The 24,250-nt window shown below is 44.7% G+C and overlaps 1 protein-coding gene, 1 long non-coding RNA gene and 1 pseudogene across 5 annotated transcripts in view; 2 read left to right on the top strand and 1 right to left on the bottom strand.

The window, feature by feature from the left end:
- Positions 1 to 24,250, top strand: part of Ube2d4 (ubiquitin conjugating enzyme E2 D4) — a 28,595-nt gene that overhangs the window by 3,126 nt on the left and 1,219 nt on the right. For 3 of the 4 annotated variants that reach the window (XM_074065460.1, XM_074065459.1, XM_074065462.1), the window contains exons 2-7: positions 7,549 to 7,612; positions 12,167 to 12,198; positions 12,345 to 12,422; positions 17,422 to 17,527; positions 19,478 to 19,571; positions 21,486 to 21,527. In XM_074065460.1, the coding sequence (XP_073921561.1) occupies positions 7,549 to 7,612; positions 12,167 to 12,198; positions 12,345 to 12,422; positions 17,422 to 17,527; positions 19,478 to 19,571; positions 21,486 to 21,527 (416 nt within the window). Of the gene's footprint in view, positions 1 to 7,548; positions 7,613 to 12,166; positions 12,199 to 12,344; positions 12,423 to 17,421; positions 17,528 to 19,477; positions 19,572 to 21,485; positions 24,177 to 24,250 lie in introns of those variants that run through there. The other variant, XM_074065461.1, reaches the window with a different exon arrangement.
- On the top strand, positions 92 to 190 carry LOC141421079 (small nucleolar RNA SNORA70; annotated as a pseudogene).
- On the bottom strand, positions 18,586 to 21,487 carry LOC141420743 (uncharacterized). Its single transcript, XR_012445304.1, has 3 exons — positions 21,359 to 21,487; positions 19,897 to 20,298; positions 18,586 to 19,681 (listed from the first exon to the last, which is right to left on the bottom strand). It is a non-coding gene; the product is annotated as an uncharacterized lncRNA (long non-coding RNA).

The raw sequence follows: 24,250 nt of genomic DNA, 5'->3' as shown, positions 1-24,250 counted from the left end.
GGAGACAAGGTATATAGGTTTGAACCTATGTGTTTGACCATGCAGGCTGGCAAAATTGATGAAAAGGAGGACTTGAAAAAAAAAGTCTTCTATGCAACTAATTCAGCCAGTTTCCCTTACTCCTGGGGACTGGGTAGTGTATGCAGCCTGTTGCTTGTGTGGGTTACCCTAAGGGACCTTGGAGACAGGATTCCAATGGGTATTCGGTCTCTGATCTCACACTGCCCCCAGTCTAGGCTCCAAGCAGGTATGCAGGGTGCCTTTGGGAAGCCCCAGGGCACAGTGGCTAGGGTTCATTTTGGCCAGTTAATCATGTTTATCCACATTATGCTACAAAATAAACAACATGTGATTGAGGCCCTATGCAGGGCCAAGTTCAGTTTCCCTGGCCACCAGAAGACCTATATCTCAAACAAGTAGGGCTTTACCAAGTTTAATGCAGGTGAACTTGAAGACAAAGGAGTTGAGAAGTGGCTCATCCTTGATAGCCAGTGGGTCAAATTTATCCCTAATCCATGGCCTACTGAACAAGTGGCAGGCCTTGCACTAGTGAGGGCTTCCCACTGTGCTATCCCCCCTTAATCATCTTCGTCATGCTCAGTAAAGTATCATGCCCAAAATAAATAAATTTTCATTTTTTTTTTAAAGTTTGGACTTTGTAGATGAAATGGCTACTGTAAATCAAAGTAGTTGCAGTCATAAGGCTAGGGAAAGAGTTCCTTGATGGGAATCAAGGAGAGGAAGGAGCCAGGACTGGCCTCATAGGTGGGTGTACTTTCAGGCTCAGAGGCTTAAGAGGGCCCTTCTCTTGGTTTTATGCCCCAGTATCACTATTGGGAAATTCTTAATAATTACCGAGTAAGAAACTACACATTTTCATTTTGCATGGGATCCTGCAAATTGTGTAAGTAACTCCTAGGAAAAAAACCAATAGAACTATAGCCTATAATGATGAGAAGGAACCCTTGGAACACTACCAGTTACAGTGTCTTGACTGTGAGTGATAGCGGCCTAATTGTTCTTGTGCTTGGAATTGGAGGTCCTGTGGCAGAACTTTGGAGAACCTCAGTCCCCTGCTTTTGCTCTGTTCCCTTGAGACTCTGAATTGAGCTTCCCTGGCCACATACTCCACTGGACGAGTGGGAGAAGGGAGACGATTGTTCCAGGAGAGCTTAGGCGAATGCTCTCAGAAAGCCCAGCAAACCTTTTTTTTACACCTTTTCCTCAAGTCCCATGCTCATTGTTTTCGTTACTTGTTTTCTTTTGTTTTTTGACATAGGGGCTTACTGTGTAGCCCAGGCTGGTCTTGAACTCACTGTTCTCCTGCCTCAGCATGCTGAGTCCTGGGATTATGGGCGTGCACCATCTTAAAGGCTCATTCTTGAACCAGTGAGCCATAAGGGGTCTGATTCTTCTTAGACCTGGAACTGGGGGTGAATCAACTGGAAGTGACCAGGAGTTCTTCAGGAAGAAGAAAGGGAGGGGGTGCTGAATAGGCAGCAAGTGGGAATGATTCCAGGACTGTGTCCACTAGCTGCCCCTCAGTTCCTACTCCTCAGCCCTTGCCACCAACTTCACCCTCCTTTTTTTTCAACAACTTTTTCAAGCTGGGCCTGATGATGCATGCCCATTATCCAGCACTTGGCGGGGGAGGATAAGGCAGAGGATCTCAAGTTTGAGGCCAACCTGGGCTACATAGCAAGTTCAAAGGCTAGCCTGGGCTGCACAGTGAGATCCTATCTCAAAAATTTTTTTTTAATTTCAAAAGAGTTAATTTTTTTTTTTGTACTGGGCTTGAACTCAAGGCCTGCACCTTAAGCCACTCTGCCAGCCCTTTTTTGTGATGAATATTTTTCAAGATAGGGACTCCCAAACTATTTGCCCAAGCTGGCTTTGAACCCAGGTTCTCCTGATCTTTGCTTCCTGAGTAGCTAGGATTATAGGCGTGAGCCACTGGAGCCTGGCTGAGTTGAATGTTTTTAGGTGAACTTTTTACTTTATCAGTAGAAATATTTCCTTCAATTAAACCAGAATACACATTTTTAAAATATGGGTATATTTCAAAATAGTATTTTTGCAATACTAGGGTTTGAACTCAGGACCTTATACTTATTAGACTAACACTTTACCACTTGAGCCACAAGTGCAGCCCTTTGCTTTTAGGTTATTTTCCAGATAAGGTTTTACTTTTTGCCTGAGGCTGGCCTCGGACTACAATCCTCCTACCTATGCTTCCCATGTGTCTGGGATTACAGATGTGTACCACCACTCCTGTTGGTGAAATGGAGTCTCTAACTTTTTTGTTTTCCCTGGCTGACCTTGAACTGCAAACCTGATCTCCACCTCTAGAGTAGTTGAGATTTCAGGCATGCGCCACTTCACCTGGTCCTCTAAGTGTTCTCAACAGGGGCAGGGCTTTATGTGACAACATTTCATTTATTTTTATGCTAATATTAATTTTTAATGCTGGCAGAGTGGCTCAAATGATAAGTGCCTGCCTAGCAAGCATGAGACCCTGAGTTCAAACCCTAGTGCCACCAAAAAGTAAGTAAAATCAGAACTAATGATAATTTTTATGCTATTTGAAGGAATGTATGCACCTTTTCTTCTTTTTTTTTTTTTTTTTGTGGATCTGGGGTTTGAACCTAGGGTCTCAGGCGTGCTAGCTAGGCAGGCGCTGTATCACTTGAGCTACTCTGCCAGTCCACAATACATGTACTTTATAGAAAATTTGGAAAATACCCAGAAAAGGCAGTTTGTTGGTGGTGGTGACCGGTTGTCTTTGCTTTTTGCTTTTAGGTTTTCTGGTGCTGGAGATTGAACCCAGGGTCTGTGAATACTAGGCAAGTGCACTATCACTGAGCTACATCCCCAGACCACACCACTTTTATAAAAGGTTATCTTTGTCCCTGTCATTAAATCATAACTAACATTTTGATGGATTTCTTTCCAGTGTGTTTACTGTGTGTTTTTTTCTTTCTTATTTTTTGGTGGGGCTGGGTTTGAACTCAGGGTCTCACACTTGCTAGGCAGGTGCTGTACAACTTGAGCCACTTTACGAGCCCTGTTCATGTTAGGTATTTTCAAGATAGGGACCAACAAACTATTTGCCTAGGCTGACCTTAGACCTCAATCCTCCTGATTCCTGCCTCCTAAGTAGCTAGAATTACAGGTGTAAGCCAGTGGCACCTGACTGTTCATGTGTTTCTGATTGTGATAGTCATGAGATGAATCAAAGTTTATATTCTACCTTTTCCTTTAATAGTGTATTGACATTTTTCTCATATCATTCTATAGTCTTTAAAAACTTTAATTTTTAGCAATTACATAATACCTCTCCTTTTGATTTTTTTTTTTTCTTGGTGGTACTGGGTCTTGAACTCAACTTCACACTTGCAAAGCAGGCACTCTACTACTTGAACCACAAATCTAGTCTGATTGCATAATACTTGATTTAACTTTCCAAAAAAGTTCAGTGAACTTTCCTGATTGTAAATGTACTAATTGTTCTTTAAAGAGAATTTGGAAAATCAGGCAAGTATGGGTTGAGGAGCATTTTGATATCTCTGAAGTTAGGATGTTTCTTACAGTCACTAATGCTTCTCATAGCTCCTGTCCTAGGCAGCAATTGTTACTTAGTTGTTCCTATATGTGTGAGCTCCATGGCAGTTCAGTTAAGCTAAATGCATTGTTGATACTATGTGTGTTAAGTTTAAATACTTTAAAAAGATTCTGTGAATGCTGGATGTCATGGTGCTCGCCTGTAATCCTAGTTACTTGGAAGGTAGAGATCTCCTGATGCAGGTTCCAGGCCAGCCTGGGCTTTCATCTCAACCAATAAAAGCTGGACGTGGTGCATTCCTGTCATTCCACCTAAGCAGGAAGGCTAGAATGACCAAGGTCCAGGCTGGCCTGGGCATAAATGCAGAACCTTATTCATAAAATACATAAAGCGAAGGGGCTGGGGCATGGCTCAAGTAGTAGAGCACCTGTCTGGCAAGCCCAGGGTCCTGAGTCCAAACCCCAGTACCACCACCACCAACAAAGATGCTGTGATTGAGCTTTGAAAAGAAACAAAACAATAGAGAGTAAAGCTTCATGAGTGGAGCAAATAAAGACAGTTTCCTTTTCCATGCCCAGCAGTCACATGCTTCACAGACCCCAGAAGGAAGGCGTGACCCCCAAGTTGGCGCAAGGGAAGGTGTGTCCTTGGCCTTAGCAGGTTGGTGTCAGTGGCTTGAAGGAAACTCCAGAAACCATAGCGCAGGGAGCCAAAAATAGCTGGTTTGCTGTGGCCTCAGAAGGGAGAGGACAGTACCATGTAGATGGCAGTGACTTGGTGCTGGATGCTGAGTGGAAAGAAGTTTAGGAGCACCTGAATAAGTCATTTTCATCTCCTGTCTCACACATGTAATATGAACACTTAACTTAAAAAAGCAAATAAAGCTACGCCTATGTGAACCTGAAAGAGTTCTCTCAATAAAGATTATTTTAAAATGAAGTTGAAGTTTAGATTTAAAGAGAGCAGTTAGTGCTAGTTTCATTGCTAGCACATTTTATATCTTGGTTGTACATAAAATGGAATTGTATTTGACAAGATGGTGTCTTGACTTTGGTGACACAGTAAAAGAATTGAGTGTGTACCATGATTCACTTAGCTCATTTCCTAGTAATACTTGATCCCTTTTTTGGAACTCATCACTTCTAACATCATCATTAGTTGGAACAATAATCATTACACAACCTACATAGTCCTTTATAGTTAATAAAAGATTTGTGTATTTAGGTAGTAAATTCCCATGATTCAAAATTCAAAAGGGTATACAAGGAAAGGTCTTCCACACACACTTATCCCCAGCTATCAAGTGCCTCTCCTTGGGAGCAACCAGTGTTACTACTTTTTAAGTATTCTTTCAAAAATTTATAGTTTTTTCTGAGCAATGGTGTATGCCTGTAATCCCAGCACCCAGGAGGAGCAAAAATTCAAGGCCAGGTTGGACTTACATAAGGAGACCCTGTCCCAAATTAATAAAAAAGCTTATTTTTCCTACCCATCCTCCTCCCCTTTTTATAATACTAAAGGTGGTATCCTCTACACACAGTTGTCCTTGATCTTTTTTGGGTGCTCTTGTGTACATTATATGCATTTAAGAATCTGTAGCCACAACTTGCTGGCAAGTTGGAAGGGTAGTGTATTTATAACTGAACAGCTAGTTATTCTAAGGCCCAAAGATGTGAAAGTGACTTTCCCAGTTCTGGAGCTGGGACTGAACTGAGTCTTCCAGTACTATTAGGTGAATGTGGGAATGTGTTCATAACAATTGTACGTCCTTCCTTAAAATGCCAGTTAGTATTAGAACCCACAGTGCTGATTGGTGTCTGTCACCAGTGACCCACTCTGGCCTTTCAGGAATCATCAAGTCCTAGTAAATGTTTCTCATCCCTGAGGCAGGAACATGGATTCTGAAGTATGGAGATGGGGAACCTTTTTTTTTTTCTTTTATTCATATGTGCATACAATGTTTGGGTAATTTCTCCCCCCTTCCCCCCCGCCCCCACCCTCTCCCTCCCTACCCCCTTGCTACCAGGCAGAAACTATTTTGCCCTTTTCTCTAATTTTGTTGAAGAGAGAGTATAAGCAATAATAGGAAGGACCAAGGGTTTTTGCTAGTTGAGATAAGGATAGCTATACAGGGAGTTTACTCGCATTGCTTTCCTGTACATATGTGTTACATTCTAAATTAATTCCTCTCAAACTAACCATTTCTCTAGTTCCTGATGGGGAACCTCTTGAGTGGAGAGAAGTAGCTTTCCTCCCCTGGCTATTCACATAGCCTTTCTAGGACTTGCCTTAGTAGTCCATTAGAGAGCTCATTCATTCATGTAGCGTCCCAGTGGATGTGAACACTTCCCCTGCAGAATGAGGATGGAGGTGCTGAGGGGCACAGCACAGAGAGTGAAGCAGAAAGGATCTGTTCTGCTGAGGTTTCTGCAGCCATTGCGTTTCTGAGCATTTCCTCTGATCCCCTTGCATTACCTCAGCTGTTCCCTTCTGCTCTGACAACTACAATGCTGCTTACTGAGTGCTTGTCAGGTACAATTCATTGTACTCTCTTTTTTTTTTGGCAATGCTGGGGGTAGAACCAGGACCTTATATATGCTAGACAAGTGCTGTAGCACCCAGCTACAACCCCCAGCCCTCCATTTTACCTGTGGGGAAATTAGCTCAGGTTCATTTGACTCTAATTAGAACTGAGTGCAGCACTCTAGTAGATGTTTAGTAACAACTCTTAGAGAGAAATGACCCTGATCATAGCATTTGCCAGCTTCTGTGGGGGTAGTGCTCTCATCGCAGCCCTCAAGTTGAAGAGGCAGTAGGATTAGTAGAGTATAACCATGGTCAGCATGCCAAAGACATGGTGGGTGCAAGAGGGCCTTTGTGAATGAGATGGTGTTAGGCCTAGCTCAGGTAAGGAGTGTCATCAGCCAGGTGTGAACTTTGTACACCTTCCCAACGTGGGTTTGCCATCTCCTGGGGAGTTTCACTGACCCACGAAGCACCATTGTTGATACCACCTCCCTTGCTTTTAGAACCTCTGCACAAACCCTAAGATGTTTGCTAGCATCTGGAATCTGGGAAGGAAATAGCCACATACATGCAAAGTGAAGTCTATAGTCTCTGCCCAAAATGTTGGCCTTGAGGCTTATGTTGGACCAGGGTCCCTATTAAGGATCATGGCTAGAGGTGGTGTCCCATAAAGGGAATCTGGGTGTGGTTTATTCCCTCGTGCTCATTGGTCTGGAAGCAGTGTTAGACTTTGGCTTATGGTGCTGCAGTCTCCACTTTCAGAGCTCCAGGACTTCAAAAAGTCAGTAATGGGATGGTGTAGGCAGGGGTGGAGAGATTGAATTGTCAGTGTCCTGTCCTTAATGGAGTGCTTCCTCTGTGCCAAATGCTTCCATGCATTACTTCATTGTCCCATAACTAGCACCTGGCCCTTGTCCTCCCAGAGGCTGTGTCAGGATTCTTTCTTCCTAAATTCATGGGAGGGGGAGGCTAGGTTGGGAGGTGAGGGCGGCAAGTTAGTGGAATTATGACTCTGCCTGCCCTGCCCTTGCCCAGCTCTGTAACCATGGGCAGGTGACTACTTCATGTTTTAATTTCCTTATTTAGAAAATGGAAATGGTAGCCGGGCACTGGTGGCTCACGCCTGTGATCCTAGCTACTCAGGAAGTAGAGATAAGGAGGATCATGGTTCGAAGCCAGCCCCAGGCAAGTAGTCTGCAAGACCCATCACAAAAAAAAAGGGCTGGTAGAGTGGCTCAAGGTGTAGGCCCTGAGTTCAAACCCCAGTACCACAAAAAAAAAAAAAAATGGAAATGGTCATGCTTCCTCTCTGGATACTCACAACCACTCATAGACGCTTGACTGGCAATGTTTGCAACATGTCTCAAGGTTCCCGCCAGGAGAGCTTACTGTGGCCAGGAGGACTGGTGTAGAGGCAGCACCGCAGATGTACCAGCCTAACCCACTGTCTCCTGTTCTAGGAATTGACGGACTTGCAGAGAGATCCTCCTGCCCAGTGTTCTGCGGGACCTGTCGGTGATGATTGTAAGTATTTTGGGGGCTTCAGATTACAGGAGCCTTTCAGTTAAAACCCCCAAATTTATCAGCTGAGCAGTTTTCTCCTCTTTCCTCCCTGTTAACCTTTCTTGAGCAGTTTTTTGTTGTTGTTTTTTGTTTGTTTGTTTGTTTTGCAGTACTGGGGCTTGAGCTCACTCCATCAGCCCTTTTATTGTGTGATAGGTTTTTTCCAAATAGGGTCTTGTGAACTGTTTGCCTGGGCTGACTTCGAACTTCGATCCTCCTGATCTCTGCCTCTTGAGTAGCTAGGATTACAGGCATGAGCCACTGGCACCAGCAGAGTGGTTTTTAAGAAAACTAATACATTGTTTTCCTTTCATATGTTTGTGAATTGCTTTTTTAGACATGGTCTCACTCTATATAGTTCCAGGCCTGGAACTTGGAACTTGTAATCCTCGTGCCTCAGCCTCCTTAGTGCTAGGATTACAGGCATGCACCACCATGCCTGGCATGAATTGCTTTTTCAGTGGATGCTATGAGTTTACCTGGGGCTCATCAGGTTACATTCAGAATGGAATCTGTGCTGCCAGGTCATAAGAAAACCAGCTGTCCCAAGTCATGTTGCCTTCTAAAAAGTTCCTCTGACCAAGTTGAACTTGGGATACTGGTGAAAATGTCATTGCACAGCTAGTCAAACAGGACCACCTAGGAGCCAAGTGCAGAGCTGATGAAGGGCAGGGTGGCAGCCACATGCTTTTGCCAGGGGAGATGGCAGTACCCAGTGCCTGTTCTTTTCTCCTGCTTCTGCACAGAAGAATCCCAGTGCTTGGGAGGAGGATCATAAGTTCAATGCCAGGAGGATATAAGGAAAGAGTGTAGAGGGTGAATATGGTGGAATATTATGTACCTATGTATGAAAATGGAAAAATGAGATCTGTTGAAACTATTCCAGGAATGGGGAGAGGGGGGATAAAGGAGAATGATGGAGGGGTGACTTCAACTATGATATATTGTAAGAACTTCTGTAAATGACACAATGTGCCCCTAGTACAACAATAATATGATAATTAAAACAGTTCAAAGCCAGTCTTGGTTACACAGCAAGATCCTGTACAATATGACAATAATATGATAATTAAAACAGTTCAAAGCCAGTCTTGGTTACACAGCAAGATCCTGTCTCAAAAAAATTTTGTGTAAATGGCATGTTTTATGTCACATATATTATACTATTATTTAATATAAACAAAAAATTCACAAAGCTAGTGAAAGGGGGAGGGAGGCTACTGTCCCATGTGTGCCTGCATGTCTTGGGAGGAGCTGAGTTTCAGAGGAGCAAAGATCAGCAGATGTAACTACTGAAAGTTAAGGCTCTGAGAACACAGCGGAATGGAAGGTGGGAATGAGGAGAGAGAGAAGGAGGGAGGAAGTTGGGACTCTGAAGGCTTTCTGTAGGATTTTAAGTCACACATTGGAGCAGAGCAGAAATGGCTAATCCAGTTGTAAGTGCACAGTGTGAACAGGGCGGTCAGCTCTGTGGGCTCCTGACACTTGTTCCTCATGGGTCACCGTTTTGCTCATGTTGTCCTTACAAGTATGGTGGTCTCCATGGCAGATTTTCCCTCTCACCTGTCACTTACAATATCAAGTTAAATTAGGGTCCCCGTAAACTGATGGCAGTTTGATCTTGGCTGTCTAGAAGCAGCTCCTCAGAGCCTGCCTGAGCTCACTTTTTCACAGTTCACTCAGCCCTTCTCTAGGAGGCACTGTCACACTATTAAAGAGCCTAACACCAAGGCCACCCACCCCAACCAGTGCCTCAGCAGACCCAGGCTCAGACAGTCTTGGAAGCTGGCTCACCTTTTTTTTTTCATTTTGCTTGATATGATTTTTACTTGCCATTTAGTATTCCTTTCCCCAGCAGCACATTTAGTCTTTCCTTGAATTTGGGGTGCCCTCTGTGGGACCTGGTTTTGCTTCTGCATAGCACTCTACTTCCTCACTCAGCCCTGGAGCATCTCCCTTCAAGGGACATAAATCTGTCTTGCAGCCACACCCCTGCTTACCCTCACCATGTGGCATTGGTTATTGTCAGCCTGGTACTCATTCTTTTTTTTTTTTAATGGGACTGCAGTTTGACCTCAGGGCTTTTGTAAAGCAGATTCTCTACCACTTGAGCCACATCTCCAGTCCATTTCGCTCTGGTTACTTTGGAGATGGGGTCTTAGGAACTATTTGCCCTGGGCCTGCCTCAAGCCATGATCTTCCTGATCTCAGTCTCTCAAGTACCTAGGATTATAGGTGTGAGCCTCTGTTGCTGGCACTAACTCACCTTTGGGGCCTATTTCATGCCTGTGCCATGGGCAGACTGCCCCCTTCCAGCATTCCTTCATTATTTCCTTTCTTATCTTCTTTTTTTTGGGCCCTCAAGTCCTGCTGAATAATCCTAAGGGGTTAAAGTGAAAGATCCTAACCTGTTAACCTAGAAGAGACCACTTTTGTATCTGCTCATTCACCATTGGTTCCTATCCTGAAACATATTCTCAGAAACTTTTTTTTTTTTCATCTCCAAGTAAAAATTTGAAATTCTTTTTTTTTTCCTTTTTCTTTTATTATTCATATGTGCATACAAGGCTTGGTTCATTTTCTCAGAAACTTTTTAAATTTAATTTTTTAATGGCCTTGCTGTGTTGACCAGGCTGGCATCAAACTTAAGATCCTCCTGCCTCAGCTTCCCAAGGAAGCTTGGATTACATGGAACCACAATGCCTAGCCAAAAACACTTCTATTTAATAAGGAATTCTGTTCTATATTTTTATTTGGCAAACCTGATAGCATGAGTTGAGGGTTGGGGATGTAGCTCAGGCAGCTGTATTGTAAGTAAAGATGTTATCTTTAGCAACCTTTCACTGGAATATTGAGAAAGGTCCATGAGCTGCCTTGACTGCCTTTGGGGTCCCCTAGGGGTTCAGGAAACTTCTCTTTAGACTTCGCATTCATGCATTGGTGTCCTGTTGTCACAGGTAGAGCCTGTGGAGTATTTAAGCAAGTAACAGGAAGCCCAGAACAGGGGCCAGGTCTATGGATTCCATACCCATCATGAATCCATATAAGATGAATCCTCTTGATAATAACAGATCCCTCAGATAGTCTCAGGAGCCACTGTGTGGGTGAGAAGGAATTTTTCACAAAGACTCTGGAGCCATGGGGTACTTGTATGACTCAGGATCCTTGAAAGTGAATATTTGATCGATTCATAGCTGCCTTGCTGTACACACAGGAGCTGCTCCAAGAATGGGCACAGGTGTGATGTGCAACCTGGAAGGGAAGAACGGAAGGGCCTCATCTTGCTTTGTCACTGAGTTTCCAGAGCATAGGGCACTTCTTGGAGTCTTCCATGTAGAGAGGACACGTATGTTGAGTGGGCACCAGTGAGGCCCCACAGCCATAGGCAGCTGGTTCCTGAGGGACTCTTTGGAGAGGGTTTCAAGATGAATCAGGGAAGAACCATGGAATAGAAGGGACATCAAGAGCAATACAGAGAGTCTGGGGGCATGACTCAAGTGCTGGGATGCTTGCCTGGCAAGCATGAGATCTTGAGTTCAATCCTCAGTACTGCCACAAAAAAAAAAAAAAACAACAAACAAAAACAACATGGACAGCAGCCAAAGCCTAGCTAAGGCATAATTCTGTGGAAGGAGCACTGAATTGTAGCCACTGGCACCTGTGTCTTACCACGTGCCAGTGGCTCACACCTGTAATCCTAACTATTCAGGAGGCAGAGATCAGGAGAATAGCAGTTCGAAGCCAACCCAGGCACATAGTTCTCGAGACCCCATCTCAAAAATACCCAACACAAAAAAGGACTGGTAGAACACTTGCTTAGCAAGCATGAGGTTCTGAGTTCAAACCTCAGTACCATCAAAAAAAAATAAAAAGAAAAAGAAAGAAAGAAAGAAATGAATCTTGCCCAAAAAAGATCTGGCCTCATCTTCAGCCCCTCAGAAGTGTCTCTTAAGATGTGTCATCTGGTAGCAGTACTTTTGTTTACCTGGAGACTGTGACCTACACCAACAATGTGATTTAGAGTGAGGATTGGCTATGCCAAATAAACTAACCATGTGGTAGAAGGTGGGGGTTTGGTAAGACAAGGATGGCTGGAGACAGATCAGCCCTGTGGGTACCTGGTTCATCAGTAACATTCTCATGGTGGAGTGCCAATAAAAACTCTGAGCACTGAGGCTCAGGCAGGCATCCCTGACTGGCAGTATCTATATATGTCATCACATAAAAATGCCAGGGGAGTGCACATCCTGGCCTCATGAGAAGAGGACAATGGAGGCCCTCCTGAGGTTAACCTGCACCTCTACACTTTAATAAACTGTAGCCATGGCACAACAGCTTTCAGTGAGCCTTGGGAGTCCTAGCGAGAGTGGTTTTGGAAACCCCAAACTTGCATTTGGTGTCAGAAGTGAGGCCGTGTTGTGTGAATGGTGTGCTTTAAGCTTAGCAGCACCTTTTGAGTAGAACAGCTGGGTTTACAGGGATCTCTTACATGCCTGTCGTTCTTTTGTCTTGTAGTGTTCCACTGGCAGGCCACCATCATGGGCCCGGTAGGTAGTACTGCTGAGTACACTGCCCAAGTTTTTTTTTTGTTTTTTTTTTTGTCTTTTTTGTTTGTTTTTTACTACCCAAGTTTTGCTTCTTTTTCTTTATGCCTAGCTCAGCACTGATCTCTTTCTCTGTGTCATCTTTCCAGAGTGACAGTCCTTACCAAGGAGGCGTTTTCTTCCTGACCATCCACTTTCCTACAGATTACCCTTTCAAACCCCCAAAGGTGAGGCTCCCCTCCCAGTCTCCTGATGTGTAGATGAAGAACAGCTTGTGATGTAAAGAGTAAAGAGGGCTGTGTGCGGGCCTTTTCCTGAGGGTCTGTCATTCCAGCTCCATGGTTATGGCCTCCCAGCACTTCAAACTCTAGGCTTTCAGAATCCCTGTTGGGAGCAAGGGTCAGTGTGGTGAGCAGGCTCCTTACTAAAGTCATGGGTGAAGTTTATTGTTGGTGAGGAGGGGGTTCGGTTTTGGTTTGGTTTTTTAGTTTTGTTTTTCCTTTGGGTTTTTTTGTTTGGTTGGTTTGTTGGTGAGTTGGGTTTTTTTTTGTTTTTTTTTTTCTGAAACAGAGTCACACTATGTTGCCCAGGCTGGCCTTCAACTTGTGATCCTCCTGCCTCTGCCTCTCAAGTGCTGGGATTACAGGCTTGCACCATGATGCCCAGGTGAAGTCACACTTTTGAGGATTCTCTTGTTCCAGGAAAATGAACTGACTATTGTAGGTAGAAGTTTCCAAGAGTCTAACAGAGGAGACAGGCAGATCCAGAATTACACAGAGCATAATCTTCACTGGGGACTTACGGACAGAAGCATGGTCAACAGAGATAGGAAGACTGGTAGATCCAGTCAAAGGGAGGGATTCACACCCACATGTGTCCGCCTTTTTTCAAAAAAAAGAATTTCTAATTTGAATTAATTTTAGACTTAGAAGAAATTGCAAGGGTTAGGGTTAGCTTGTGGTAGAGCACCTGCTTAGCATGTAAGAGGCCCCGGGTTAAATCCTTTTGCACTAATCATTGTGGTGTTCATCTCCATCTACAAAAATAAAACAAGAGTTTCCATATACTCCTTAGCTCACTTTCCCTATGTCACCATACTTCATTACTGTACTGCCACCATCACAACCAGGAAACCAGTGTTGGTCACAACCCTGAACTAAACTGGAAACTTGATGCAACTTGACCTGTCTCCACAGTGTCCTCTTGTGCTCAGGACCCAGCACTCATTTACTGCTGAGTTTCCATCATCACAGTCTGCCAGGGTGCTTCATTGCCCTTGGTCTTTAATGACCCTGATGGTTTTGAGGAGTATTCATCAAATATGTTGTCAACTGTCCCTCATTTTTGGTTTCTTTGTGACATTTTCTCAAGAGTGAATCAAGAGAACGCTTTTCTTTTCTTTTTTTTTTTTTTGAGACAGGGTCTCACTATGTAGCCTAGGCTGGCCTAGAATTCAAGATCCTCCTGCCCTCACCTCTCAAGTACTGGGATTACAGGTGTGAACCACTGTGCCCATCCAAAGTTACACATTTTGACCAGATCTACTCAGTCTTGTGTTATAGTCCAGGGAATGATGTTGCTGTGTCTTAACCACCTGCGTTGACCTTGCTGGCTTGGTTCAAGTCAGACCCTAGCCACTGTTTTACACTTTGCTTGTCTGAGCTGGTGTGATGAGGCCCCTTCTGGGCTCACTGGTCACAACTCTGTGGAGGTGTTGCCAGCAGAGGTCATCCAGCATCTGGGTGTTTAAAATCAAGGTTAAACATCTTCTTTATTCTGCTTTTGGCAAGGGGGGAGATATACTAGGGAGGGTAGTGACCAATGCTAAAATAGCTGCCTGGAATTAGAGTGCAGCTGCTGTTCATGGGGGCTTGGTTGAAAAGCATTAGATGCCTCATGGTTCTCTGCTATATCTTCCTCCACTTACCCTGGAAAAATTGCAGTGTCTTTAAAGTAGCAGTTTCCCAGTGTATCACCATCATTAGTGTGTGGACAGCTGAGGCTCCTTCTAAAACAAGCAGATACTGAGGCAGCCTGAATGTCTGTCTGTTGGATATTTTTTAGGATCCTAATTTCCCAAGAACAAAGTGAAAACAGTAACTGTTATTAAAAGACTGAGAAAGCTTTGTGAGTAAGTTGGGGTTGTTTTAACAAGGAAAGATGTGAGCTGAAAGGTGAGAGTGATAATTCTCCAGGAGAAAAAAAATGCTCCTGTCTTTTTAAAATCTCCTTCTACAGGGAACAGGAAAAACTGGATCTGTTTTAGCAAGAATTTTCTGACTGTAGGAGAAATCTGGAAAGATTGCATGATCTTTATAGGAAGCAGATATGTAATGACTGAGACCTTTTAAAGTTTGACCCTTCCTGGGCAAAGTCAAATGACAAAAGATGTTCAAGTTCATACACAGCCCTCTTCACCTCATATCCTGAAGTACTTTCTTTTTCTTTAAAATATTTTAGAGGATAGAGGAGTGGCTCAAGCAGTAGAGTTCCCACCTAGCAAGCATGAAGCCCTAAGTTCAAATATCCCAGTATCACATACACAAAAAAAGAAAACAATTTTTAGGGTTTGGGGTTATCGCTCAGTGGTAGAACACTTGCATGAAACCCTGAATTCTAGCCCCAGCATTAACAAAATCCCTTAACCCCAGCACTCAGGATGGAGGGCAATGAGTTAAGGCCAATCTGGGCTACACAGTGAGACCCTGTCTCAAAAAAAACAAAAGAAAATAAAACCTACTTTATCATAAGCTATATCAGATACACAAAAATTCTAGATAACAATATGAAGAATGCTGTGTACCTGCTGTCCTGGTGAGGAAAGAACAGTGGGCACTCAGAGCCCAGGGGCAGGAGGCAGAGTTGCTGCATTGCCTGTTGGGGTCACTGCTGGCCAGTGGGCTGTAGTTGGGACTGAGGAGAGACCCTGATTCTCATTCTGCTCCTGGGATAGTGAAAGCAGCATATGACTCTGAGCACCTTGCACATGGCAGGAAGATCTGATTCCATGGTCCCCACATCAGCCCTGAGTGTGGCATCATATCTCTGGTTAAAGCAAGAACTCTGAGTTGCAGGGAGGTCATTTTAAGATAGGATTTGTGGCTGAAGTTAGGATGCAGTGAACACAGGACGTTGTTCATCCTAGAGGCACCAAGTCCAGTTACATCCATACTCCTCTTCCAGGCACCGTCCACACCTATACAAGCACATGTGTGTGCTCCCTTGTTTCTCCCAAGAATAGAACAGACTTCACCATCTTGGCAAAAGAGGCATATGAACACATAAACTATCCACCACATTCTTTTTAAATAGTTGTATATATGTAACACTAATTTCACACATAATTTCTTGGGAGACATTTGGGTTATTTCTTATCTTTTGCTAAAGTGGGTATCCTTGTTTATTTAAAATGTGCAAGGCTAAATTATCCCATCAAAGCAGGTCTGACCCTGCTTAGCTTCTGAGATCAGGTGCATTCAGAGTGGTATGGCTATAGAGTGAAAGCCCTTTCTTTTTAAGATGACCTCATTCTATAGCTCAGGCTGGCCTTGAACTCACGATCCTCCTGCCTTAGCCTCCCAGGTGATGGAATTACAAGTGTGCACCTCTCCACCAACTTCTTCTTTTTTTTTTTTTTATTCATATTTGCATACAATGTTTGGGTCATTTCTCCCCCCTCCCCCCACCCCCTCCCTTAACACCCACCCCTCCCTCTTTCCCCCACCCCCTTGATACCTGGCAGAAACTATTTTGCCCTTATCTCTAATTTTGTTGAAGAGAGAGTATAAGCAATAATAGGAAGGAACAAGGGTTTTTGCTAGTTGAGATAAGGATAGCTATACAGGGAGTTGACTCGCATTGATTTCCTGTGCATGTGTGTTACCTTCTAAGTTAATTCTTCTTGGTCTAACCTTTTCTCTAATTCCTGGTCCCCTTCTCCTATTGGCCTCAGTTGCTTTAAAGTTGCTTTAGTTTCTCTGAGTTGAGGGCAACAAATGCTATCTAGTTTTTTAGGTGTTTTACCTATCCTCATGCCTCCATTGTGTGCTCTCGCTTTATCATGTGATCAAAGTCCAATCCCCTTGTTGTGTTTGCCCTTGATCCAATGTCTGCATAAGTGGGAAAACATGTGATTTTTGGTCTTTTGGGCCAGGCTCACCTCACTCAGAATGATGTTCTCCAATTCCATCCATTTACCAGCGAATGATAACATTTTGTTCTTCTTCATGGCTGCATAAAATTCCATTGTGTATAAATACCACATTTTCTTAATCCATTCATCAGTGGTGGGGCATCTTGGCTGTTTCCATAACTTGGCTATTGTGAATAGTGCTGCAATAAACATGGGTGTGCAGGTGCCTCTGGAGTAACCTGTGTCACGGTCTTTTGGGTATATCCCCAAGAGTGGTATTGCTGGATCATATGGTAGATCAATGTTTAGCTTTTTAAGTAGCCTCCAAATTTTTTTCCAGAGTGATTGTACTAGTTTACATTCCCACCAGCAGTGTAAGAGGGTTCCTTTTTCCCCGCATCCTCGCCAACACCAGTTGTTAGTGGTATTGCTAATAATGGCTATTCTAACAGGGGTGAGATGGAATCTTAGTGTGGTTTTAATTTGCATTTCCTTTATTGCTAGAGATTCCACCCAGCTTCTTGAAGCCTAAATTCTGAGAAGGGAAGTCTTTCAAAGGGTGAAATCCAAAGCAGGAAAGGTCTTAGGCCTGGGTTTATCTGCTGGGGCACATCTTATGCCAACAAAATATCTATGCCTCATGTCTAGCCAAAACCAATGCTGGTTGAAATAACAAGTTTTGTCCAAGCTGGCTAGACTAAAATAACCACTTAAGTAAAGGATGAGGAGTAACTTTTATCTGGCTGTTTCTTGTGGCAACTCTGTTTCCTCATTGTATCCATAATTAGAGCCATTGTTTTATCATAGCTCTTTGAACTTCTGAGTTTTTTTCTACCAACTTCCTTGTTACTCTTCAGAGCCCACTGCTTTAGAGGAATTGGTATCAATTCAGAATGAGACTCCAGCAAGAAATGGGTCAGGAGACTTCCTCTGGGTTGCCTTTCCTGTGTTCTATTAGGGCTTGGGGTGGGTGTCCAGCTCACCCAGGACTGTATGAAGCATAATATGGTATAATGCAGTAGCAGCTACTTCTGCTTTACTTATTTTCCAGACACCCCGTGACTTCTCTGACTTGAGATTTCTTATCTACGCAGGTTGCTTTCACGACCAAAATATATCACCCCAATATCAACAGCAATGGCAGCATCTGCCTAGATATCCTGCGGTCGCAGTGGTCTCCAGCACTGACTGTATCCAAAGGTAGAAATACCGACACATGCTCTGAGTGCCTGGTCATGGAGGCTGAGAGAGATCTGGCTGCTTCCCCACATCACACAGCGCTTCCCAGCCCTGTGCTCACAGGATGTTCCCACACTGCAAGGAGATGTATCAGTGGAGCCCAGCATCTGCCTCCCAGCAGTTCTCAGCAGTTAGTCATTGTGTGAATGGGCACAAAAAGAAAATACTGATGCTGCTTAGACTTTGTATCTAAAAATCAGAAAGGCACATATGATACTGCCTCTGTGCCCACATTTATCTGTTCAGCCAACAAGGACCAACATAGACTGTGAGTCTGCCCTGAAGGAAGAGATACAGGGTCTATCCCCAGGAGCCTTGCAGTCAATGGAGAATCCTCCTTTCCTCAAATAAGTGATGTTGGCCTCATGTCTGTGGGTGAGATTAAAGAATCCAGTCTAGCTGGGTATGATGGTACATGCCTGTAATCACAGCACCTGAGAGACTTGAGAGGTTGAAGGAGGAGGATTGTGAGTTCAAGGCCAGCCTGGGCTACATAGCATGACCCTGTCTCAAAAAAAAAAAAAAAAAAAATCCAGTCCAACCAGGGTATTGACCTATAGATACTCCTTTTGAACTGTGATGAGCTGAGCACGGGCTGTGTGTACATAACTCAGTGACCTGAGCTGGTGGGATGGTGAAAAAGTAACCCCCAAACAAGCAGAGTAGAACCTGAGCCCGGGCAAGTGGCAGAGCTTTGGACACCTGGGAGAGGCCACATAGCGCCTGGGACAACTGATGGAGGCAGGCTTTGGAGGGTTGGAGAGGGCCTGCAGCAGTGGGCACAGTAAATCCAGAGGGACAGAGCCACCACCCCATACTATGGTATAAGTTCCTGCAGGGTCACAGTGGGAGCCACTGGGCTAATCTCCAGGAAACAGTCCAGCTTCCTGCCAAGATAGCTCTACTCTTGAATTCAAGTGTGTGGCATTATCCCACTGCCTGAGGCCCAGAAGTATGTGCAAGAAGGGATGCTGGTCACAGTATACCAGCTCCAGGGTCTGTCTGAGACTGAGCAGCAGATTCAGGGCCAGTACAGACTTAGCTGCAGAGTCAGGAAGGGGAAAGGAAAGTGAAGTGGCAGGGAGGGGCCCTCAAGTGGGAAAGAAGGAAGGGCAGATAGAGCCCTCCAGTGACAACCTCCTGGCTCAGAATGTCAGGGGGATGATGGATTGTCTTAAGAAGGGAACCTGTGGGGCTAGTGGAGTGGCTGAAGTGGTAGAGTGCCTGTCTAGCAAGCATGAAGCTGTGAGTTAAAATCCTAGTGCAACAATCAATCAATAAAAGGGGGCTGTGGTCAGGACTTTAATGCCTCATTGAATCTAGTTTGGAGTCACAATGGGTCCACAGCAAAGCACAAATGACAGTCCTCACAGTTCTGCCAAGCTGTGGTGGGTGATTCCCTTTGCCCAGGGCCTCTGAAAACCACTGAGTGTATGTCCCAGAGAGAGCACAAAGCAGGAGGATGCATTGGCTTCTCAGTCACGGGCCTGGGTATCCCAAGTCCATGACCTTGGACAGTTACCTTAAAATTCTGAAGTCCTGTTTTCTTACCAGTAAGCAGGAATCCTAGGACCAAACACCAAAGATGTGTGGTGTAGGGCACAGGCTAGAGGGCTGGAGGGGTGTCAGGCTAAGACCACAAGCTTCATGGAGAAGGGGAGTGACAGCTAGGATCTCACAAAAAGGAGAGTGTTCTGGAGCTCTGCTGGGATGGCACAGGGAAGTTCACAGAGCAAACTGCAAAGTCCAGTATGTGGGCAAAGCAAATGCCTCATCACTTGAGCAGAATCATTAGATTGGTGTGTTAAGGGAAGATGATGTCTCTGTCAACTTCTAGAAAGTACATTTGAGAGGTGTCACCTAGACTGCAGCCTGTGGCCACAGCTGACTGACACTTTCTTTTCTTCCTAGTTCTCTTGTCCATCTGCTCTCTACTCTGTGACCCCAACCCTGATGATCCTCTGGTACCAGAAATAGCCCACACCTACAAGGCTGACAGAGAGAAGTACGTGTCCTCTTTGGGTTCCCACTCACATCTTCCTGACCGAGCTGAGTCCATGTGCGCAGTGGGTGTGCCTGGGCTTGTTCTCCTGGTTCTCATTAATGTCCTTTGGCCTGAAGAGGAAGAAGCAGATGAAAGCACTTCACCCTCCTGCATAGCTCATCAGCTACCACTGCTGAACCCTAAGTCTTGTTGCCAAGCCCTATCCTGAGGCCAGCAAAGTCAGTGGTCAGTCAACAGTGGACTCAGAAGTATCTGACAAGAAGATTCTGGATTAAAATTAGGTTTATGGCATAAGACAGACAAAGGGTTATCTGCTTATACTTACTCGGAGTGAGGCTGAAACCAGTCAAGGTGGGCTATGCTGCTGTAGTCACTTTGCCAGTTGAAGTTTGAAGTCAGCAGTGTGCTGCTGTCTCACCAGCAGTCATCCCTTACTGCCCAGCCTCTGTTTAAACACTGATTACCAGACCGAGAAATGTAGAACTCTGACACCCTTGGTCAGGCATAACTCTTTGCACTGAAGCATGAGCATGTCTGTGGTTGGTGGAGCAGGCACAGGAGTTACCAGAGTGTGTTGGTCTCTTGAGTGTTGATGGCACAGTGAACAGATGCCAGGTGTGGCAGAGCCCAGGCAGCAGGATCCCAGGTGTGGTGTTGGGGGGAGAGGATTGTGGATCTTTTAAAGAATATCTTCAGTACGTCTTTTAGTTCATTATTCCTCTTCTGTCTATGGAGATTAGATTGAAATGTAGATTTTCCAATTTATATTTTTCTTTTTTTTTTTTTTTGGTGGTACTGGAGTTTGAACTCAGGGCCTACACCTTGAGCCACTCCACCAGCCCTTTTTTGTGATGGGTTGTTTTGTTTTTTTTTTGAGATCGGGTCTTGTGAACTATTTGCCTGTGCTGGCTTCAAACCTCGATTCTCCTGAGTAGCTGTGATTACAGGCGTGAGCCACTGACACTCAGCTTACAACTTGTATTTTTGGGACCTTTATAGATCTCATTATTTCCTTCATTATTCCTTCATTAGTAGTCAAAATGAGTTTTAACTGGTTAGATTTTAAGTTGTACTTATTTATCTTAACTTTTTTTTTCAGTTCTGGGGTTTGAACAAAGGGCCTTGCACTTGCTGGGCAAACTCCCTGCCACTTGAGCCATGCCTCCGGCCCAATGAGCTATTTTAGATACAACAAAGAGGATTTTTTTTAATGTCTCCTGTAACTACAAATCTCTGATTTACTGCTCAGAGCATCAGCTCTCATTACAATAATGAGAATAAATGCACACACCTACATAGTCTTCATGGGGTGCAGGCCTACTCCATATGCTTTACAAACTTGCCCAGTCCACCCTATGGCCGCACAAGGCAGATAGGGTCTCTATGGTAAACAGTCAAGGAGGCCAGGGCACAGGAAGATGGCCTAGCTGCAGAGGATAGTACCAGTAGCCAGGTTCTGGAGTTTGTGTGCCATATAGCCTGGAACTGTTCCAAGCTGAACCTCTGGTGTCTTCCCTATCCTGCATCCATATTGAAGGACAGAAGAGGAGGTGGAGGGTCCAGCACAGGTCATTATGGAGGGTCAACAGAACTCACTGAAATCTTCCTGCTCCCAGGGAAGTTTTTTGAGTATTTTGGGGTTTTGTTTGTTTTTTTTGACACAGGGTCTTGCTGTGTAGCCCAGGCTGGCCTCAAACTCTCAATCTTCCTGCCTCTGTCTCACTAGTGCTGGAACTAAAGTCATGTTCCACCTCATTTGACCCAAGGAAAGTCTTTCTTTCACTTACCCATCAGTCCTGGATGTTTGACAAGCAGCAGCAGTATTTCCCCACTTCAGTCATGTTCTCTGCTCCATATTTAAGTGATATGACCATTTCAAGTGAGAGTGTCGCTTCCTCTGTTCTTTTCTTCCAGGTACAACAGACTGGCAAGAGAGTGGACACAGAAATATGCTATGTAAGTGCCTCAAAGGTTTCATGGGAGACATTGTCCAAGAGAGGCTCGCCAGGCAGCTGTCTTCCTGTAAAGCTCTGAGCCACTCACAGAGCACCATCTGTTCTGCACACATGTTGGCCATCCACTTTCTCTGGCTATAGCATATTGGTGCCTCTCTCAGCCACTGTGGCTTTGACAGTATCATGTCTCTGATGCCAAATCAACAGCCATGTTTATTAGGATCGTCAGCCTTCCTGGTTACATTGGAATCGGTCTGTCTGTCCAACCTCCTCTGTTTGTCTCTGGGGAACCAGGCCCTGGCCTCCCCTGCCTGGCCTCAAGTGGCATCAATCGGGGGTGCAGCCCAGCCCCTCACTGTGTACGCTTTGCCTTTGGAACTCAGTGCTGTCCTGGGCTTCCTGCAAACATGTCTGCCATAGAACCATGTCCCAAGGAGTCTGAGTACATCCTGAAGGCTCCCAGAATCTGGGACAGCGTCACCGGAAGGTGGAGGCCTGGTTCTATACTTTTGCTGTCTTCCACCATCTTCCTCCACAGTGCTACAGGCTGCATTTCTCTCCTCACACCAAAAAGCAGGAAGTGGAAAATGTGAAGATATAAAGCACATAACATCCCAGGAGAGATACCTGTCTTTTTCAGAAGTAAGAGCAAAATTAGGAAACCTGGAGAGATTTGGGCTATGCTTTTCTATGTGATGAGGTTTCTCCCCACCTCTGCCTCCCCCTACTGGAGCCTACATAAAGTCCAAGTATAAGCCATTCACAGACTAGAACACAAGGAAGGCAACAGACTCTCCAATGTAAATAAAAACGAGATTCCTTCGAAACTAAATGATAATAGAGGTTTATGCTGCTTTCTTTCTTCCAGGCAGAATAGAGGATATGAAACTTAACAGGTTCTTCAGACTCCTGATTACAGTAGCCTGCTGGGTGCGGGCCTCCTCACTTGGCTTTCAGATGGAGCACAGTTCAAGTTTGCCCTTAGAACTGAGAGCTTTGAGCTTTGAGATTAGGCTATCTGGGCAGAAACGAAGTTTGTAGTAAAGCGCCTCCAAAGAGGAAGGAGCTAACACCAAATTTAACTTAGTCTTTCTCTCTCTCTCTTTCTCTTTCTCTCTCTTTCTTCCTTCCTTTTCTTTTTTCTTCCTTTCTTCTTTTCCCTTTTTTCTTGTTTCCTTCTTTATTTTCCTTTCCATCTTTATTTCCTTCTTTTCCTTCTTTCTTCCCTCTTTTCCCTCCCTCCCTCCTCTCTCTTTCTCCTTTCCTTCCTTTCTCTCTCCCCCCCCCCACCCCATCTCTCTCTCTCTCCCTCTCCCTTTCAACAACATCTTACTATGTAGTCCTGTCTGGCCTTAAACTTGAAGTCCTCCTGCTTTAGTCTCCTGGGATTATAGGTGTACATCACCTTGCCCAGCCTTTCCTTTGTATTTCCTGAGTTGGTTATAAAACTGGTCCACTCCCAGGGAGTGATGCTTGATGACTCAGAACAGGAGCAGAGAAAGTGAGGCCTTTGGAGGCAATTGGAAAGAAGTCTACAGATCTAGCACCTGAGAGTTACTCAAAAAACTCTCCTGGGAGCAGGAAGACTTCATTGAGTTTGATTTGTTAGACTGATTTGCTCTAGAAGCTCCCACGTGGTAGCTGCAACCTTACTGCCAGATGCCTCGCTAGTGAAAAAATCATTTTGAGGTTGTTCACATCATCACTTCCTTGGCAAGGGATGAAGACAATTGAGCCTGAGCCTGAGCCTGGTCTGTATTTGTCCCCATTTAGGTTCCTCCATAAGTCTTCCCTTGGGGTCCCATGGCCCTCATTCCTTACTTCTCACCGTGGTGAAGATTGCTTTTTTAATCTCTGTCTCTTTTCTACCCCTTTGAATATATATGTGTATGTATGTATGTACATATACATACATACACATATATATTGTAGTGCTGAGATCGAACCCAGGGCCATGTGCGTGTACTCCCAAGCTACAGCCCCAGCCCAGAACAATAAACCTTAATGAATGGGGGGAATGCCTTTACTGAGGTTTCACTCAGCAAGGTTTTCCTCGCTCCGCTGAGCAGCAGCGTCGTGCCTTACATGAGATCATGTGCTTCAGCTGAGCATCACAAAGCACTGAGCAGATAATGACTCATGTAGTAGTCGGGGAAAGGGGGACTGACTCACATGTTAAAGGCAGGTTGGAGGGGAAAATCCAGGCCCAAGCTGGTGTTGGGGCTCTAAGTAGCCATACTCTGGTCTTTCAAGCATAATAGTGTACAACTCCCAAGAAACATAGATTTTTTTCAGATCCAGTCAAAATTTCCCCAAGAAGCCTGCTCTCTCTGCTGAAGAAATGTAGTAAAGAAAGTAAAATCAGCTCTTTGCGGTCCCCAGGGCAATTTTTCACTCATTCATTGCCAGCCTGAAGTGGGCTTTGTACCTGCCAGATCCCCTCAGACAAGCTTGTACCCCAGTAAATTTCCTGGGTTTCCCCCACTTACCATGCTTCCAGGGCTCCAGTCAACCTGGAAGACAGGATCTTTAGATCAAAAAGCCTTGTTCTAAACTGGGTGCAGTGGTGCACACCCGTGATCCCAGCACTCAGGAAGCAGAGGCAAAAGGATCACAAAACCATGAAAATAAAGCCTTGTTCCAAGATGAACTATGGTGTGGGTGGCTCCTGTGTCACCCGTATCTTTAGCAGATCTGAAAAGCCAATTGTGGAGTAATGTTTTT

The sequence above is a fragment of the Castor canadensis genome, chromosome 2 (genome assembly GCF_047511655.1).
Source record: "Castor canadensis chromosome 2, mCasCan1.hap1v2, whole genome shotgun sequence".
NCBI classification, from domain to species: Eukaryota; Metazoa; Chordata; class Mammalia; order Rodentia; family Castoridae; genus Castor; species Castor canadensis.
The sequence above is the reverse complement of the archived record's forward strand: the minus strand, read 5'-3'. Positions and strand labels throughout refer to the sequence as shown.